This window comes from Macaca nemestrina, chromosome 1, assembly GCF_043159975.1.
Source record: "Macaca nemestrina isolate mMacNem1 chromosome 1, mMacNem.hap1, whole genome shotgun sequence".
Lineage (NCBI taxonomy): Eukaryota > Metazoa > Chordata > Mammalia > Primates > Cercopithecidae > Macaca > Macaca nemestrina.
In genome coordinates, this window is record NC_092125.1 from 82,312,669 (window position 1) to 82,331,081 (window position 18,413).

General features: G+C 46.6%; 1 protein-coding gene across 2 annotated transcripts; it reads left to right on the forward strand.

Annotated features, from left to right (window-relative positions):
- Positions 1 to 774: 774 nt before the first annotated feature.
- On the forward strand, positions 775 to 11,581 carry LOC105478262 (delta 4-desaturase, sphingolipid 1). 2 transcript variants are annotated; one of them, XM_011735397.2, is made up of 3 exons: positions 775 to 967; positions 7,745 to 8,487; positions 10,460 to 11,581. In XM_011735397.2, the coding sequence occupies exons 1-3, from the start codon at positions 886 to 888 to the stop codon at positions 10,604 to 10,606; spliced, it is 972 nt and encodes a 323-aa protein (XP_011733699.1). In that variant the 5' UTR covers positions 775 to 885; the 3' UTR covers positions 10,607 to 11,581. The 2 variants fall into 2 exon arrangements, with proteins under 2 accessions (XP_011733699.1, XP_070937244.1); XM_071081143.1 differs by lacking the exon at positions 775 to 967 and adding an exon at positions 1,227 to 1,380.
- The last annotated feature ends 6,832 nt before the right edge of the window (positions 11,582 to 18,413 follow it).

The window sequence follows — 18,413 nt, forward strand, 5'->3', positions numbered from 1 at the left end:
GTGTGTGTGTGTGTGCCGTGTGTGCGTGAACAGCATGTTGATTAGGAGGCACACCCGCTTTGGTTATCTTCTTTTTGTAATCCTTAAGTTGCTCTTTGATGTAGACGTGGTAGCTAATGTTGAAACAAAATTAGTTTGGTTTCAAAACATTTCTTTCAGGAAGAGGTTGTGGTTGATTACTTCTGCGACAGATAGATGAAAGGTTGAGCAATCATCTCTTCACAAACATGGTCACTCTACAATAATTCAAGCACAACAACAAATCCCATATCATCTCCCCCTCTTAACAATCGTGTTTTACTTGATTAGCTTTTAATTGTCACGCACTCTGCATTTTTTCCCTGAGGCATTATTTCTAGAAGGCAGCGAAATATGACCCAATGGCTAATTTGCTTTTAAAAATTAAACAAAACTTAGGCCAGCTGCCATTTAAGAAGGGCTCCGGCACCTCCAGACTCGGTGTGATCGCAGCTGTGCCCGGTGCTCCGCTCGCGGAGGCGCTAAGGCGGCAGGTTTATCTCACTTGAGACCTTTCCTTCCTTTTGCATCTTCTCCGGGCTCCGGGGCAGCAGGCCTCAGGGGCGGGCACTCGCAAGAACGCGGCATCCTGGCTGGTGGCCAAGTCACCAAAACTCAGAACCCAGCCTCCCAGAATTGCTGAGAGCCAGCACCGCACTGACACCCGGGAGCGCCACGCGCCCTCCACCCAGCGAGGCGGGCGGGCCGCGAGGGGCGGGGCTTCGGGACTCCGCCCACGCCTCCGTCTCCTCCGCGCTCCGCCGCAGTCGGCCGACACCACACGAGACGGAAAGCCGCCGCAGCCACCTCTGAGGAGACGGCCAGGAGCGAGAGACGACAGCGAGCCTGTGAGCCACCTCCGCCGCCATGGGGAGCCGCGTGTCGCGGGAAGACTTCGAGTGGGTCTACACCGACCAGCCCCACGCCGACCGGCGCCGGGAGATCCTGGGTGAGGGCCAGCGGGCGCCCCGTTATGTGCGTGCGCGGCCTCCCGGCGCCGGGGCGCGCTCTCCCCTCGCGGGCCCTGCGTGGCCGTGGGCGCCGGAGGCCCGTTAGCAGCCCGCTCCCCGCCGCGTCCCGCCGCCGCTGGGGCCGCCAGCCCGCGGGTCAGCGCGGGAGAGGCTGGGCGAGGCACGGGGGAGGGACGGGTCCTCGGGGCCGCGCAGCTCCGACCCTTCCGCGAAGAGGCGCAGGCGCGTCCCCGAGCGCGGGAGTCCCCGTCAGGCCCACGCCGGCCGGTTGGGGCGAAGGGTGACCCCGGCTGCGCCAGCCTTGGGTTAGATCCTCGCGCTGGAAGATTCCTGTGCCCTCAGATGGGCGCCCTTTCCTCTCCCTCCTCCCCCTCCTCCGGAGCGGGCCGAGGTGAGCGTGTGCCGGCGCCGGGGCTGCCAGAGTGCGGGGCAGGGTGTGGTCCTGGGCATCCCGGGGCCTACCCGTGAGCCTGGCTCATGGTGTCGGGCGCTAGCGGGCAGTACTGGCGGGGGCGGCCGCAGTCCCGGCCTCGGGCCCGGGGAGGGGGCCGGCGACCCTCCCTATGCCCCCTGGGGCTTCTCGGACTGGATGGGCCCTGGTCAGTTTACGCCGCTTGTCCTATTGATCCTCACGGCAAGCCTGGGACGTAAGAACGGCGGATTCGTAGACATATTTCATCCATCTCGGTTTTGTGGATGAAAAGACTGAAAATGGAAGACTTGCCAAATAGGGAAAATACGTGGCGTGGCCCGCTGGTCCCCTGACAGCTTATTGAGAGCACTTCACTCTCCAGAGGATTCGGGCCTTCTGTGTTATATAGAGAATGCTCATCTCTCCCAGGTTACTCCTAATATACCAGGGATTGTGTGGAATGCTTTACAAACATTACCCAATTTCATCCTCCTGGTAATTCTACTAGGTTGGTATTATCGCTGTTTTAAAAAATGAAATAAGAACGCCTGACTGGGCCGGGCGCGGTGGCTCAAGCCTGTAATCCCAGCACTTTGGGAGGCCGAGGCGGGTGGATCACGAGGTCAGGAGATCGAGACTATCCTGGCTAACATGGTGAAACCCCGTCTCTACTAAAAATACAAAAAAAAACTAGCCGGGCGTGGTGGCGGGCGCCTGTAGTCCCAGCTACTTGGGAGGCTGAGGCGGGAGAATGGCGTGAACCCGGGAGGCGGAGCTTGCAGTGAGCCGAGATCACGCCACTGCACTCCAGCCTGGGAGACACAGCGAGACTCCGTCTCAAAAAAAAAAAAAAAAAAAAAAAAAGAACGCCTGACTGAATGCTAAAGAGATTCTAATGCGCATTCAGTTGCCTCTTCCAGAGCATGTGTTTGGTTTTTGTTTATTTCTTTGAGACAAGTCTCACTCTGTTGCTCAGGCTGGAGTGCAGTGGCGCGATCTCTCCTCGCTGCAACATCTGCCTCCTGGGTTCAAGAGATTCTCCTGCCTCAGCCTCCTGAGTAGCTGGGATTACAGGCGCCCACCACCACGGCTGGCTAACTTTTTTTTTTTTTTTTTAGTAGCGACAGGGTTTCACCGTGTTGACCAGTCTTGTCTCGAACTCCTGACCTCAGGTGATCGATCTGGCCTCCCAAAGTGCTGGGATTACAGGCGTGAACCACTGTGCTCGGCCAGAGCATGAGCTTTCTCTTTTTTTTTTTTTTTTTTTTTTTTTTTTTTTGATACAGAGTCTCGCTGTGTCACCCAGGCTGGAGTGCAGTGGCGCGATCTCGGCTCACTGCAATCTCAGCCTCCCGGGTTCACGCCATCCTCCTGCCTCAGCCTCCCGAGTAACTGGGACTACAGGCGCACACAGCCACGCCCGGCTAATTTTTTGTATTTTTAGTAGAGACAGGGTTTCACCGTTTTAGCCAGGATGGTCTCGAGCTCCTAACCTTGTGATCCGCCCACCTCAGCCTCCCAACGTACTGGGATTATAGGCGTGAGCCACCGTGCCCGGCCGATCACGAGCTTTTTAACCTATACTGTTTCTTCAAAAATTGAGGAAACGGTAGCTCAGGCCTGTAATCCCAGTACTTTGGGAGGCCGAGGTGGGAGGGTTGCTTCAGCCCAGGAGTTGAGACCATGGTCACGGTAGCTCAGGCCTGTAATCCCAGCACTTTGGGAGGCCGAGGCGGGAGGATCGCTTCAGCCCAGGAGTTGAGACCATCCTGAGTAACACAGTGAGACCCCCATTTACACGCACGCGCAAAATTTTTTTAAATCGAGGAAACGGTGAGTTGAACATGAGACATTATTCCTTATATACAGTATTTCATTAGATTTTCTTCTCAACATTCATTTGCCCAGTGAAAAGAAAAAGCGAGTAGCTGGGACCACAAGCACATACCACTATGCCCGATTGATTTTTCTGTTTTTTTGTAGAGATGGGTTTCTCCGTGTTGCCCAGGCTGGTCTTGAACTCCTGGGCTCAAGCAGTCCGTCCGCTTTGGCCTCCCAAAGTGCTGAGATTTTAAAGGCGTAAGCCCCTGCACCCGGTAAATTTCGGTTCTTGAATTCCCTTCCTCCTCCCCTACACTCCATTAGAGACAGGGTCTTGCTTTGTTGCTTAAGCTGGAGTGCAGTGGCTGTTCACAGGCATGATGATCACGGCAGCCTGGGCTCAAGTGATGGGCATACCTCAGCCTGCTAGTAGTAATTTGTTTGGCAAATCACTTACACATACTTGATATGAGATAGCATGATACTTTTTTTTTTTTTTTTTTTGAGACGGAGTCTCATTTTGTCACCCAGGCTGGAGTGCAGTGACCCAATCTCAGCTCACTGCAAACTCTGCCTCCCGGGTTGAAGCAGTTCTGCCTGCCCCAGCCTCACGAGTAGCTGGAATTACAGATGCCCGCCACCACACCTGGCTAAGTTTTTCTATTTTTATTTTTAGTAGAGACACGGTTTTGCCACATTGGCCAGGCTGGTCTCGGAACTCCTGACCTGTGATGATCTGCCTGCCATGGCCTCCCAAAGTGCTGGGATTACAGGCATGAGCCACTCTGCCAGGCCACATATGATACATTTTATCAATGCCTTATCTACATGTTACATAGGAATAATCTGGTGCCTACCTGTGTAAAAACCAACTCTGGAATACTGAAGCTGAGCTATTTAATATTCTGAAAATCAAGACAGGTGTGGTGGCTTTTGCCTGTAATCCCAGCGCTTTGAGAAGCTGAGGCAAGATGATCTCTTGAGGCCAGTTCAGAACAGCCCCATCTCCATGAAAAATTAAAAAATTAGCTAGGCGTGATGCCTGTGTCGTGCTACTCAGAAGGCTGAGGCGAGAGGAACACTTGAACTCAGGAGTTTGAGACCAACCTGGGCAACATGGTGAAACCTTTCCCTCTCTCTAAAAAAAAAAAAAAAATTTAATTAGTGGGGCATGGTGGCATGTGCCTGTGGTCCCAGCTACTCAAAAGGCTGAGGTGGGAGGATCACTTGAGCTGGGGAAGTAGAGGCTGCAGTGAGCCGTGATTGCCTCACTGCATTCCAGCCTGGGCAAAAGAGTGAGACTGTCTCAAAAAAAAAAAAAAAAAGAAATGAAGGAAGTAAGAAGGTGCTGATTAATACCTCACACTGAGCCTTTTTTCCTCCACAAACTTATCACTGAACCATTTCACTTGGAAAGTAAAAGGACTACGTATTTCTCAATGAAAGTACGTTTTCCATGCAGGTGTAAATACCAGTGTTCTCTTTCAGGGTGGGAGATGGAATAACCTGTAGAAAGAGAAGAATCTTTAGATTTGTTTAAATTATACACAAATGATAAGAGATCTTTCTGAAAGTGTTGTTTTTTGGCAGGGGAGGGAAGGGGCCTGATAGAACAACCAACATTTGTACACTTTAAGTTTACATTTAGAGTTCACATTAAAAGTTCATTTATAAGGTATCTCTTTGAAATTAGTGAGGATGAGCTGGACTGGGTGGCTCATGGCTGTAATCCCAGTCCTTGGGTGGCTGAGGTGGGCAGGTCACCTGAGGTAAGGAGTTCAAAACCAGCCTGGCCAACATGGTGAAACCCCGTCTCTACTAAAAATACAAAAATTAGCTGGGCGTGGTGGCGGGCGCCTATAATCCCAGCTACTGGGAAGGCTGAGGCAGGAGAATTGCTTGAACCCAGGAGGCAGAGGTTGCAGTGAGCTGAGATTACACCATTGCACTCCAGCCTGCGCAACAGAGTGAGACTCCGTCTGAAAAAAAAGAATAAATCACAAGAAATGCTTCCTTCACTGCTGTACTTTCTCAGTGATACAGTTTTTTAATGTTTTATTTTTTGAGACAGAGTCTCACTGTGTTGCCCAGGCTGGAGTACAGCCTAAATTCTTGGGCTCAAGTGATGCTCCCACTTCAGCGCCCAAGTAGCTGGGACTACAGGCTTGTGCCACCTCACCTCAGCTAATGTTTTTTTATTTTTGGTAGAAATAGTCTCTGTTGCCCACGCTGGTCTCGAACACCAGGCCTCAGGCAGTCTTCATGCCTCAGCCTCCCAAAGTGCTGGGATTAATGGTGTGAGCCACAGCAGCTGGCCAATAGCTTTGTTGAGATTATAATTCAACTATCATGATTTATTCATTTAAAGTGTACAGTTCAGTATTTTTTTAGTATATTCACAGAGTTATGCAGCTGTCACCACCATGTAACTTTAGAACATTTCATCATCGCCGGGCGCGGTGGCTCAAGCCTGTAATCCCAGCACTTTGGGAGGCCGAGACAGGCAGATCACGAGGTCAGGAGATCAAGACCATCCTGGCTAACATGGTGAAACCCCGTCTCTACTAGAAAATGCAAAAAACTAGCTGGGCGAGGTGGCGGGCGCCTGTAGTCCCAGCTACTCGGGAGGCTGAGGCAGGAGAATGGCGTGAACCCGGGAGGCGGAGCTTGCAGTGAGCTGAGATCCGGCCACTGCACTCCAGCTTGGGCGACAGAGCAAGACTCCGTCTCAAAAAAAAAAAAAAAAAAACAAAAAGAACATTTCATCATCACAAAAGAAACCCTATACTCATTAGCAGTCCCTCTTATCCCCTACTTCTACCTAGATAACCACTAATTTACTTTGTGGTCTATAGATTTGCTGATTCTGGACATTTCATATACATGAAATCATAAAATATATGATCTTTTATGATTGGCTTTCACTTAGCATAATATAAAATTTTTTAATTTTTAATTTTTTTTTTTTTTTTTTGTAGAGACAGGGTCCTGTTATGTTGCCCAGGCTGATCTTGAATTCCTGGGCTCAACCGATCCTCCTGCCTTGGCCTCTCAGAGTGCTGGCATTATAGGTGTGAGCCACTGCACCCAGCCATTAGCATAAGATTTTAGCTGGGCACAGTGACATGCTCCTGTAGTCCCAGCTACTATGGTGACTAAGGCAGGAGGATCACTTGAGTCCAGGAGTTTGAGGCTGTAGTGAGCTATGATGGCACCACTGTACTTCAGCCTGAGTGACAGAGGTAGACCCTGTTTCTAAATATAAATATTTTAAGGTTCATTCATGTTGTAGCACGTGTCAGTGTGTCATTCCTTTTTGTGGCTGAATAATATTCCTTTGTATGGATATACCAGGTGTTCAACATTTTGAGGAACTGCTCTACAGTTTTCCAAAGCAGCTGCACCATTTTACATTCCCACCAGCAAAGTATGAGGGTTCTAATTTCTCCACATCCTTGTTTTTACCTACTTTTTTTTTTATTATAGTCATCCTAGTGAGTGTGAAGTGGTATCTGTGGTTTCAGTTTGCACTTTCCTAATGACTAACGATGTTGAGCATCTTTCATGTGTTTCTTGACTGTTTTCATATCTTTTGGAGAAATGTCTTTTGAGATCCTTCGCCCATTTTTTAATTGGATTATTAGTTGTAAGAGTTCTTCATATATTCTGGATATAGGTCCCTTATGAGATACATGATTTGCAAACATAACCCCGCTTCTGTGGATATCTTTTCACTTTCTTGACAGTATCATTTGCAACAGAAGAGTTTTTGATGCAGTCCAATTTCTCTGTTTTCTTTTGTCACTTGTACTTGTTATAGTATCTAAGGAACCACAAAAGCCATGAAGATTTATTTCTGTTTTCTTATCAGAGTTTTATAGTTTTCTTATAAATTTGGGTCTGTGATCTGTTTTGAGTTCATTTTTGTGTGTGGTGTGAGGTAGGGGTCCGAATCCATTCTTTTGCCTGTTGCTAACAAGTTGTTGTGGCACCATTTGTTGAAAGGACTGTTCTTTCCCTGATTATATTGGCAGCCTGTAGTATTGGTTTTTATATACTATTACAACTTTGGAAAATTCAGTACAGAATTACTTGGACCATGTTGATTTGTCTGAGAGAACCGTGAATACGAGTTTCATGATTTTAGGGTAACTACAAAATGCATATTATATTCTATCCTTTGTCACATGTGTTAATTTAATTGTTTTATATAAGGTAAGAATGCTGTACCTCTGTCTAAACACAGAAATAACACACATTTTAATACAAAAAATGTGGAACTTCTAAAAGTTTGAGGCTAATTTTTCCTGCATAAATTTGCAAATGTTTGTGACATATTTCGTAACTTTACTAGTAGAAGAATCCTTCCCTGTGTTATTAGTATTAACTAAAGTATCTAGTAAAGGGAATATTATTTGCAGAACAAATTTAATGTGTTAGTTTAATGGGTGTTAATTTAATTATAATTGCTGAACTATTATATACTTTTCTTAGTTCCTGTTTTTTTGTTTTTTCTTTACAGCAAAGTATCCAGAGATAAAGTCCTTGATGAAACCTGATCCCAATTTGATATGGATTATAATTATGATGTTTCTCACCCAGTTGGCTGCATTTTACATAGTAAAAGACTTGGACTGGAAATGGGTCATATTTGGGGCCTATGTGTTTGGCAGTTGCATTAACCACTCAATGACTCTGGCTATTCATGAGATTTCCCACAATGCTGCCTTTGGCAACTGCAAAGCAATGTGGAATCGCTGGTTTGGAATGTTTGCTAATCTTCCTATTGGGATTCCATATTCAATTTCCTTTAAGAGATATCACATGGATCATCACCGGTACCTTGGAGCTGATGGCGTCGATGTAGATATTCCTACCGATTTTGAGGGCTGGTTCTTCTGTACCACTTTCAGAAAGTTTATATGGGTTATTCTTCAGCCTCTCTTCTATGCCTTTCGACCTCTATTCATCAACCCCAAACCAATTACTTATTTGGAAGTTATCAATATCGTGGCCCAGGTCACATTTGACATTTTAATTTATTACTTTTTGGGAATTAAATCCTTAGTCTACATGTTGGCAGCATCTTTACTTGGCCTGGGTTTGCACCCGATTTCTGGACATTTTATAGCTGAGCATTACATGTTCTTAAAGGGTCACGAAACTTACTCATATTATGGGCCTCTGAATTTATTTACCTTCAATGTAGGTTATCATAATGAACATCATGACTTCCCCAACATTCCTGGAAAAAGCCTTCCACTGGTAAGTAAAGGATTTGATACATATTCTAATTTCGTTTTTTTGTTTGTTTTTTGAGACTGTGTCTCACTCAGTCACCCAGGCTGGAGTGCAGTGGCACGGTCTCGGCTTACTGTAACCTCCACCTCCCAGGTTCAAGTGATTCTCATGCCTCAGTCTCCCAGGTAGTTGGGATTACAGGCGCATGCCACCGTGCCCAGCTGATTTTTGTATTTTTAGTAGAGATGGGGTTTCATCATGTTGGCCAGGCTAGTATTTTGTCAGTCCAAGCTGCTCATTAAAAAAAAAAAAAAAAAAAGCAAGAATATAAATACTGCATCTTCCAGCCTAATTTTACAAAGGGTTCACTCTTGGGTCCTTAAGCTTAGTGGTTACACTTAGGATTTATTTTTAATTTTTTTTTTTTAGAGACAGGGTCTTGCCCTGTCACCTAGGCTAGAGTGCAGTGGTGCGATAGCTCACTGCAGCCTCAACTCCTGGGTTCAAGCGATCCTCCCACCTCAGCCTCCTGAGTAGGCAGGACTATAGGCACGTGCCACTGTACCTGGCTAATTTTTTTATTTTTTGTAGAGGCAGAGTCTTGCTATGTTGCTCAGGCTGGTCTCAAACTCCTGGATTCAAGTGATCCTCCTGCCTCAGCCTCCCAAGTAGCTAGGACTACAGGCACATGCTATGACAGGCTAATTTTTAAAATAATTTCTTTTAATCCTCCAAATGGTTTATTTAAATTTTTAAATGTTTTTGTAGAGATGGGGTTTCCTGGATGGGTGCAGTGGCTCACACCTGTAATCCCAGCACTTTGGGAGGCCTTGGTGAGTGGATCATCTGAGGTCAGGAGTTCGAGACCAACCTGGTCAACATAGTGAAACCCCGTCTCTCCTAAAAATACAAAAAAATCAGTTGGGCATGGTGGCGGGCGCCTATATATAATTGGGAGGCTGAGGCGGGAGAATCGCTTGAACCCAGGCAGCAGAGGTTGCAGTGAGCCAAGATCGTGCCACTGCGCTCCAGCCTGGGTGACAGAGCGAAACTCCATCTCAAAAAAAAGAGAGAGATGGGGTTTCCCTGTGTTGCCCAGGCTGGTCTCAAATTCCTGGGCTCAAGTGATTCTCCTGCCTTCCAAAATGCTGGGATTATACGTACGAGCCACTGTGCCCATCCAGATAGTTATTTAACTTGAGATGTAGAGACATTTTTAACTTGAGATGGCAGAATTGCATACTTGATAAAGCTTGCCTTTTTTTTTTTTTTTTTTTTTGAGGTGGAGTCTGTCACCCAGGCTGGAGTGCAGTGGCATAATCTCAGCTCACTGCAGCCTCGACCTCCCGGGTTCATGCAATTCTCCTGTCTCAGCCTCCTGAGTTGCTGGGACTGCAGGCGCATGCCACCATGTCTGGCTAATTTTTTTGTTATTTTTAGTAGAGATGGGGGTTTCACCATATTGGTCAGGCTGGTCTTGAACTCTTGACCTCAGGTGATTCACCCGCCTTGGCTTCCCAAAGTCCTGGGATTACAGTTGTGAGCCACCACACCCAGCCAACTGCTTAATTTGTATCTAATTAGCATGCCACAATTTATTTATAAGTATTTGTAAGTTCCTGGATGGCAGGGATCAGATGTTGCCTTTATATTCTACGGTGTCATCCATGCAGTACATTCTTTAATAATATCAAGTTAATCTAATTGCATGTATTCGTTGTTAATTTTACAAATAAGCCAGGAATTTAGTCCCTTGGAACGTGATGGAAGAGAGTCCTAGAGGGTCGAGTGTATTCAACTGCTACTGAAATGTAGACTGCTTTTTGTTTAGAATTGCCTCTGCTGCTGCTGCTGCTGCTTTTATTTTTTAAGAGAGAGGAGGGAGGCAGGTCTCATGGTTTCCCTTCTCAGTGTTTGTATCAACCATTCATCAGTCATCTTTGAAAGAACCCAGTAATACTCATTTTTCATCTTGCTGTATTTTTTTCCCTTCTAGGTGAGGAAAATAGCAGCTGAATACTATGACAACCTCCCCCACTACAATTCCTGGATAAAAGTACTGTATGATTTTGTGATGGATGATACAATAAGTCCCTACTCAAGAATGAAGAGGCACCAAAAAGGAGAGATGGTGCTGGAGTAGATATCATTAGTGCCAAAGGGATTCCTCTCCAAAACTTTAGATGATAAAGTGGAAGTTTCGCATTATTAAACTTGAGACCAGGGATACTTAGAAGCTCCCCTGGCACAATTTCAGAGTAAGAGGTCAGTGATATCAAGAAGTAAATCTGGCTTTTCAACAGTCAGCCTGACTCTGTACTGCTCGGCTTCACTCACAGAAAACTTGTGACTTGTGTATTATCGTCATTGAGAATGTTTCACTCATGTCTGTCATTTTATAAGCATATCATTTTAAAAGCTTTTAAAAAGGTATTTTGCCGGGCATGGTGGCTCATGCCTGTAATCCCAGCACTTTGGGAGGCCAAGGTGGGTGGATTACCTGAGGTCAGGAGTTCGAGACCAGCCTGGCCAACATAGTGAAACCCCGTCTCTACTAAAAATGCAAAAATTAGCCGGGCATGGCAGCACATGCCTGTAATCCCAGCTACATGGGAGGCTGAGGTGGGAGAATTCCTTGAACCCAGGAGGTGAAGGCAGAGGCTGCAGTGAGCCAAGATCGTGCCACTGCACTCCAGCCTGGGCAACAGAGCAAGACCCCATCTCAAAAATAAATATATAAAATAAAAAGCTATTTCTAGTTTATTTCACTATAAAGTTTTGCTTTATTAAAAAGCTAATAAACAGCTGTTAATCACAGTGTGTTAGTATTTGTTACATTTTTGTATTTCACTATCTTTATTACATTTTTGTATTTCACTATCTTTATAATATGGTAACCAGGGTACTGGGGGAACTTTAAAATTTAATCTCAAAAATAATTTTTAAAAAGCCTGAGATATGATATAGCATAAAAGATTGGATGAAAATATATTTCACCGTAAGCTGAATTGCTCGTTTAAAAATTTTAGCTATCATATATGAGACTCGAATTAGACACTGTTGAATCCTGTACAGCCTTACTCATAAATAAAGTACTTACTGAATTTCCACCGTTCAACTTCGTGTTTCAGATATGTTGACTCTCACATTAGAAACTGCTCAATTGATAAAGACTCATGTTATTTCACTGCAGTGGGAACTGGCTGTGGTCTGATGGTAGATCGTGGGTCTCAGGTAGCTGGTAGCATGGGCTGTTAGGTCAGCAGTCTTGCTTGCCTCAAATATGTCACTTGGATAAATTTAGTGTAATACGTTGAATTATTTTAAAAATACATCTGGGTGTGGTGGTTCACACCTGTATTCCATACTTTGGAAAGCTGAGGCAGGAGGATCGATCGTTTGAGACCAGCCTGGGCAATATAGTGAGACACTTTTTTTTTTTTTGGAGATGGAGTCTTGCTGTATTGCCCAGGCTGGAGTGCAGTGGCATGATCATGGCTCACCACAACCTCTGCCTTGTGGGTTCAAGCGATTTTCCTGACTCAGCCTCCCAAGTAGCTGGGATCACAGGCGTGCACAACCATGCCCAGCTAATTTTTTTTTATTTTTATTTTTTTTTTATTTTTAGTAGAGACAGGTTTTCACTGTGTTGGCCAGCCTGGTCTCAAACTCCTGATCTCAGGTGATCTGCCTGCCTTGGCCTTCCAAAATGCTGGGATTACAGGCATGAGCCACTGCATCTGATTTTCAAAAAATTAGAGTAGTGTGGTGGTATGCACCTGTAGTCCCAGCTACTCGGGAGGCTGAGATTGAGACTACAGTGAGCCATGATCCCACTGCTACACTCCAGCTTGGGTGACAAACACCCTCTTTAAAAAAAAAAAAAAAAGTTGACTGTGTTGCAGTTTCATAAAGAATAAAACAACACCTAGACTGCTGAGGGTGGGGTGAGGAGTAGAATCCTCTGTGGGACTGCCAGACCTGCCTCACAGACCTCATTTCATCCCCAAAATACTTTGCTTTCCCTTTCTGACCCTCTTGCCTAGGAAAATTCATAGTATCTTCTAATCTGTTGCCCAAAGAACAATCAAAGAGTGACAGTAGAACCAACTTTACAATTAAGATTTTATTCAGTCACTAAAAAAGTATCTGCAAAACATACCCCTGGATTTGATGCTGGATCATAGAGATCATGTACTCCCATCAAGCCTATAGAACTCTAGCCAATGGCGCCGCTTGTGGTGGCTGTAATCCCAGCACTTTGGGAGGCTGAGGCAGGTGGATCACGAGGTCAGGAGTTCAAGACTAGCCTGACCAATATAGTGAAACCCCGTTTCTACTAAAAAAAAAAAAAAATACAAAATAACTGCGCATGGTGGCACGCGCCTGTAGTCCCAGCTACTAGGGAGGCTGAAGCAGGAGAATGGTGTGAACCCAGGAGGCAGAGCTTGCAGTGAGTGGAGATGGTGCCACTGCACTCCGCCTGGGCGACAGCGAGCCTCCGTCTCAAAAAAAAAAAAAAAAGATAAACAAGAAGCAAAACTCCTACCTCAGCCTCCTGAGTAGCTTAGGACCACAGATGCACACACCACCAGGCCTGGCTAATTTTGGACTTTAGAGGTTATGGGGCCCAGCCTTCTTACTGCCCAGATTGGTAGATCTCTTTAAGAATGGATCCTGGGGGCGCGGTGGCTCAAGCCTGTAATCCCAGCACTTTGGGAGGCCGAGACGGGCGGATCACGAGGTCAGGAGATCGAGACCATCCTGGCTAACACGGTGAAACCCCGTCTCTACTAAAAAATACAAAAAACTAGCCGGGCGAGGTGGCGGGCACCTGTAGTCCCAGCTACTCGGGAGGCTGAGGCAGGAGAATAGCGTAAATCCGGGAGGCGGAGCTTGCAGTGATCTGAGATCCGGCCACTGCACTCCAGCCCCGACGACAGAGCCAGACTCCGTCTCAAAAAAAAAAAAAAAAAAAAAAAAAAAAAAAAAAAAAAAGAATGGATCCTGGGCCGGGCACGGTGGCTCAAGCCTGTAATCCCAGCACTTTGGGAGGCCAAGATGGGCGGATCACAAGGTCAGGAGATCAAGACCATCCTGGCTAACACGGTGAAACCCCGTCTCTACTAAAAATACAAAAAAAAAAAACACTAGCCGGGCGTGGTGGCGGGCGCCTGTAGTCCCAGCTACTTTGGGAGGCTGAGGCAGGAGAATGGCGTGAACCCAGGAGGCGGGGCTTGTAGTGAGCCGAGATCGCCCACTGCACTCCAGCCTGGGCTACAGAGCAAGACACTGTCTCAAAAAAAAAAAAACAATGGATCGAGTTGGCAGATGGGAGCCAGAATTATTGGGACGCCTGCTACAAAGACTGAAACTTCCATTCAGGAAGGAAGTGGTTATATGTACTACAGGCGCCCGTCACGATACCTGGCTAATTTTTTGTATTTTTAGTAGAGATGGGGTTTCACCGTGTTAGCCAGGATGGTGTTTGATCACCTGACCTCATGATCCGCCCGCCTCGGCCTCCCGAAGTGCTGGGATTACAGGTGTGAGCCACCGCGCACGGCTGGAGTTTCACCTCTTTTTTTTTTTTTTTTTTGAGATAGAGTCTCGCTCTGTCACCCAGGCTGGAGTGCAGTGGCGCGATCTTGGCTCACTGCAAGCTCCACCTCCCGGGTTCATGCCATTCTCCTGCCTCAGCCTCCCGAGTAGCTGGGACTACAGGCGCCGCCACCACGCCTGGCTAATTTTTTGTATTTTTAGTACAGACGGGGTTTCACCGTGTTAGCCAGGATGGTCTCTATCTCCTGACCTCGTGATCCGTCCGCGTTGGCCTCCCAAAGTGCTGGGATTAGAGGGGTGAGCCACCGTGCCCGGCCAGAGTTTCGCTTCTTGAACCCAGGAGGGGGAGGTTGCAGTGAACTGAAATTGCGCGCCCTTGCACTCCAGCCTGGGTGGCAGAGCGAGACCCTGTCTCAGACAGTCCTGAAAAATCACTCAGTAGCTTTGCATGAGTTCTCCCTTCTGTGTAAACTCCTTTCTCCGTTTCTCTTCTGGTTCAAAGCTTCACACCTTCAAGGCTCACACCAGCCTTCTGTTACCCACCCCCGTCCCCAGCGGTCAAGTGTCAATGTTTTTGACTTTGAGAACCAATGATTCATGGCCCTAACCATACCATTGTGTAAGTAGACATTGTTTCTCCATAAGTTGTAACTCCTTAAGGGCAGGACACATCTTTTATTTCTGTTTCCCAAACCTAGCAGGCTGTTTGATTTAAAGTAAGTGCTTGATAAATGGAGAGAGACCAGGTCCTTGAACTTGAGAAGGTTTTTCTAAAACAAAAACACAGCCAAAGACAGAGGGCACTTGTATAATCTTTAGGTGAAAGTATGTTTTACTAAACATAATGGACATTCAGTGAGAATCCTTCCTTTTCCCTGAGCCTTGTACCAAGTGTTTTACGTCAACTATTGTACTTTTTTGTTGTTTCTTTTTTGTTGTTTTTTTGAGACAGTCTTACTCTGTGGCCCAGGCTGGAGTGCAGTGATGTAATCTCAGCTCACTGCAACCTCCACCTCCCAGGGTCAAGCAATCCTCTCACGTCAGCCTCCCAAGGAGCTGGGACTCACTATAGGTGTACACCACCACACGTAGCTAATTTTTGTATTTTTTGTAGAGATAGGGTTTTGCTATGTTGGCCAGGCTGGTCTCAAACTCCTGAGCTCAAGTGATCCAACCGCCTCAGCCTCCCAAAGTGCCAGGATTACAGGTATGAACCACAATTTATTTAAGTCTCAACATTTATATGCTATAAGTAGTACTATTAATATCTTCATTTTGTAGATGACAGAAAAGGCTTAGAGAGATTAAGTAACTGGCCGAAGGTCACACTTAGTAAACTGCAGAAACTGAACCTGAAAGGCAGACTGTGTGGACTCCAGACCCAAAACCCTTAACCACACTCCATTTGGCTTACATTATTAGCCTAGTCCTGAAACAGTAATGAGAATGAAAAACACATGTTTCTACTACTACACACATACTCTACTGCTTCATTAACCATTTCCTGTTTGCCAGCATTTTGGCTAGATCTCCGTTTTTTTCCAACTCTTGAATCTAAAATTCAAGTATGAAACATTAATATTTAAATCCATAACAAAAAATGCATTTATGTATTCATTTATTCATTCTACAGATGCTTTTGGCAGGCCTGCAGTAGGCAGTGAGGATACAAAGATAAAATGTGCCCCTGAATTAAGGAGCTAATGCTCTAGTGCTGGGAGGTACATGTTAAGAAAGGACTTAACATAAAACAGGAGAATCAGGATGTGGCTGGGACTGAGTGGAGGGCACACATTGCTATTGCTGATCTGGGTGAGTGCTCTGCCAGGCTGTACGTGCACATATTGTGCTAATCCAGGGCAGCCTGGGAAGGTAGGTATTGTCTCCTACACTTTCCGCATGAAGAAACAGGGTTAGCCAAGTAACTAACCTGAGGTCACACAACATGGGCCAGGGCCTGAAGCTGTGTGTGTTAAAGCCAATGCTTTCTGCTATTCCTCTTGGAAGCTCTTTGGACAAGTTCATGTGTTTCTTGTTAGGAAAATCTTCCAGAAACCTTAGCCATTTGGAAGGAAGCAAGAATAGTTTGATGACCTAGGGCTAGGAAGGCTCTGAAAAACTGTACCCTTGGAAATCCAAGAGCATTATTATTATTATTATTATTATTATTTTGAAACAGGGTCTGGCTTTGTCACCCAGGCTGAAGTGCTGTGGTGAGATCACGTCTCACTGCAGCGTTGACTGCCTAGGCTCAAGCGATCCCCCCATTTCAGCCTCGAGTAGCTTGGACCACAGGCGTGCACCACCACACCTGACTTTTCTTTTTCTTTTTCTTTTTTTTTCTGAGATAGAGTCTGCTTCTGTCACCCAGGCTGGAGTGCAGTGGTGTGATCTCGGCTCACTGCAACCTCCACCTCCCGGGTTCAAGCGATTCTCCTGCCTCAGCCTTCCCAGTAGCTGGGACTATAGGCACTCACTACTATGCCCAGCTAATTTTTTATTTTTTTGTATTTTTAGTAGAGATAGGGTTTCACCATGTTGGTCAGGCTGTTCTCGAACTCCTGACCTTGTGATCCACCTGCCTTGGCCTCCCAAAGTGCTGGGATTACAGGCGTGAGCCACCACACCCGGCCCCTATTTTTATTTTGTATAGGGACAGAGTCTCACTATGTTCCCCAGGCTGGTCTTAAACTCAAGTGGTCCTCCTGTTTCGGCCTCCCAATGTGTTGGGATCACAGGCGTGAGCCACTGCCTCCAGCCCCAGGAGCATCCTTCATAAATCCCTAAGACCTGCTCAGTACATTCACTTCTAAGACAGAGGGCCAGCATGACCGAGGCACCTGGCAGAGGAGGCTCTGAGAGCAGAGGGGAGACAAAACAGTGACACCTGGAGTGGAGGCCTAAAGGCTCATCAGAGCCCAGCAAGGGTTATGTCTGCAGGGCATGCTAGCAAATGCGGGGCTGGGACAGCCTCGGGAGGGTCCCAGTGTCGAAAAAGGAGTAGGATTTGATGATGGATAGATACACAGGTCTGATCATGCAGGAGCTTTTCGGTTGTTAATGACATGGTGGAGGAAAAAGAAGGTGGGGAGCATCACCTGGAAAAGGACAGCTTTGTATTTGCCAAGTTTCATCTGGATTGGCAGATGGCACATGAAGCTGATAATTGGACTCAACTGCGGAAGAAGTTTTCAGGTGCTGACAGGTAAATGCATCCCTGCAGTTCAGAACGCAGTTTCTATCACAGGCATGCGTGAACTGGCACACCAGTCCAAAAGCAGGCCAGGTGCGGAGGCTCACATCTGTAGTCTCAGCTATTTGGGAAACAGGTAGGAGGATTGCTTGAGCCCAGGGGTTTGGGACAAGCCTGGGCAAAATGGCGAAAACCCACCTCTCTAAAAAATACAAAAATTGGCCACACACGGTGGCTCAAGCCTGTAATCTCAGCACTTTTGGAGGCTGAGGCAGGTGGATCACCTGAGGTCAGGAGTTTGAGACAAGCCTAGCCAACATGGCGAAACCCCATCTCTACCAAAAATACAAAAATTAGGTAGGTGTGATGGCGCACACCTGTAATCTCAGCTACTTGGGAGGCTGAGGCAGGAGAATCACTTGAACCTGGGAGGTGGAGGTTGTAGTGAGCAAAGATCATGCCACTGCACTCTAGCCTGGGCAACAAGAAAAAAAAATTAGCCAGGTGTGGTGGCATGCACCTGTGATTCCAGCTACTTGGGAGGCTGAGGTGGGAGGGTCCCTTGAGACCAAGAGATATAGACTGCAGTGAGCCGAGATGATGCCACTGCCCTCCAGTCTGGTTGATAGAGCAAGACCTTGTCTCAAAAACAAAAATAAAAAGCAAGGGTGAGGACAGTGTCCTGGGGAGTTCTCTGTAACACTGGCTGCGTGGGAGTGTTTGAACAGACAGCACCCTCTGGGAAGAAAGGTGAAACCCAAAGAAACATAAGCTGCTTTTTTATGGAGTCAAGAGTGGATCTCCCGGTTACTAGGTACACATCCCTGTATTAGTAATCCCTGGGAAAGAAACACAATAGATACCTTGTGGAAAAGGCCTGGAGGAATTGAGCTGCCCTCAATGTTGCATTCTAAATCCTTGCAGGTTAGCAATTTGCTAACCCAAGGAAGGCCTGTATAATTTCCCTCCCCTATTACCAAGGGCTGCTCTCACAGTCTTCAGGGAGGGGCCAGTGACACCCAGAATAGCCATTCGTTTCTCTACTTGGTGGTTTAAGCCTTACATTCCCTCCCATTAGGTAGCTGAGAGAGATATATTTTTTTGGCACAAGGGGTTGTCCCATTCCCTTCTCACTTTGAACTGTAGTCTCCACTCTTTAGCCACCATAAACACAGGTTAAGAAATCTGCTTTTCC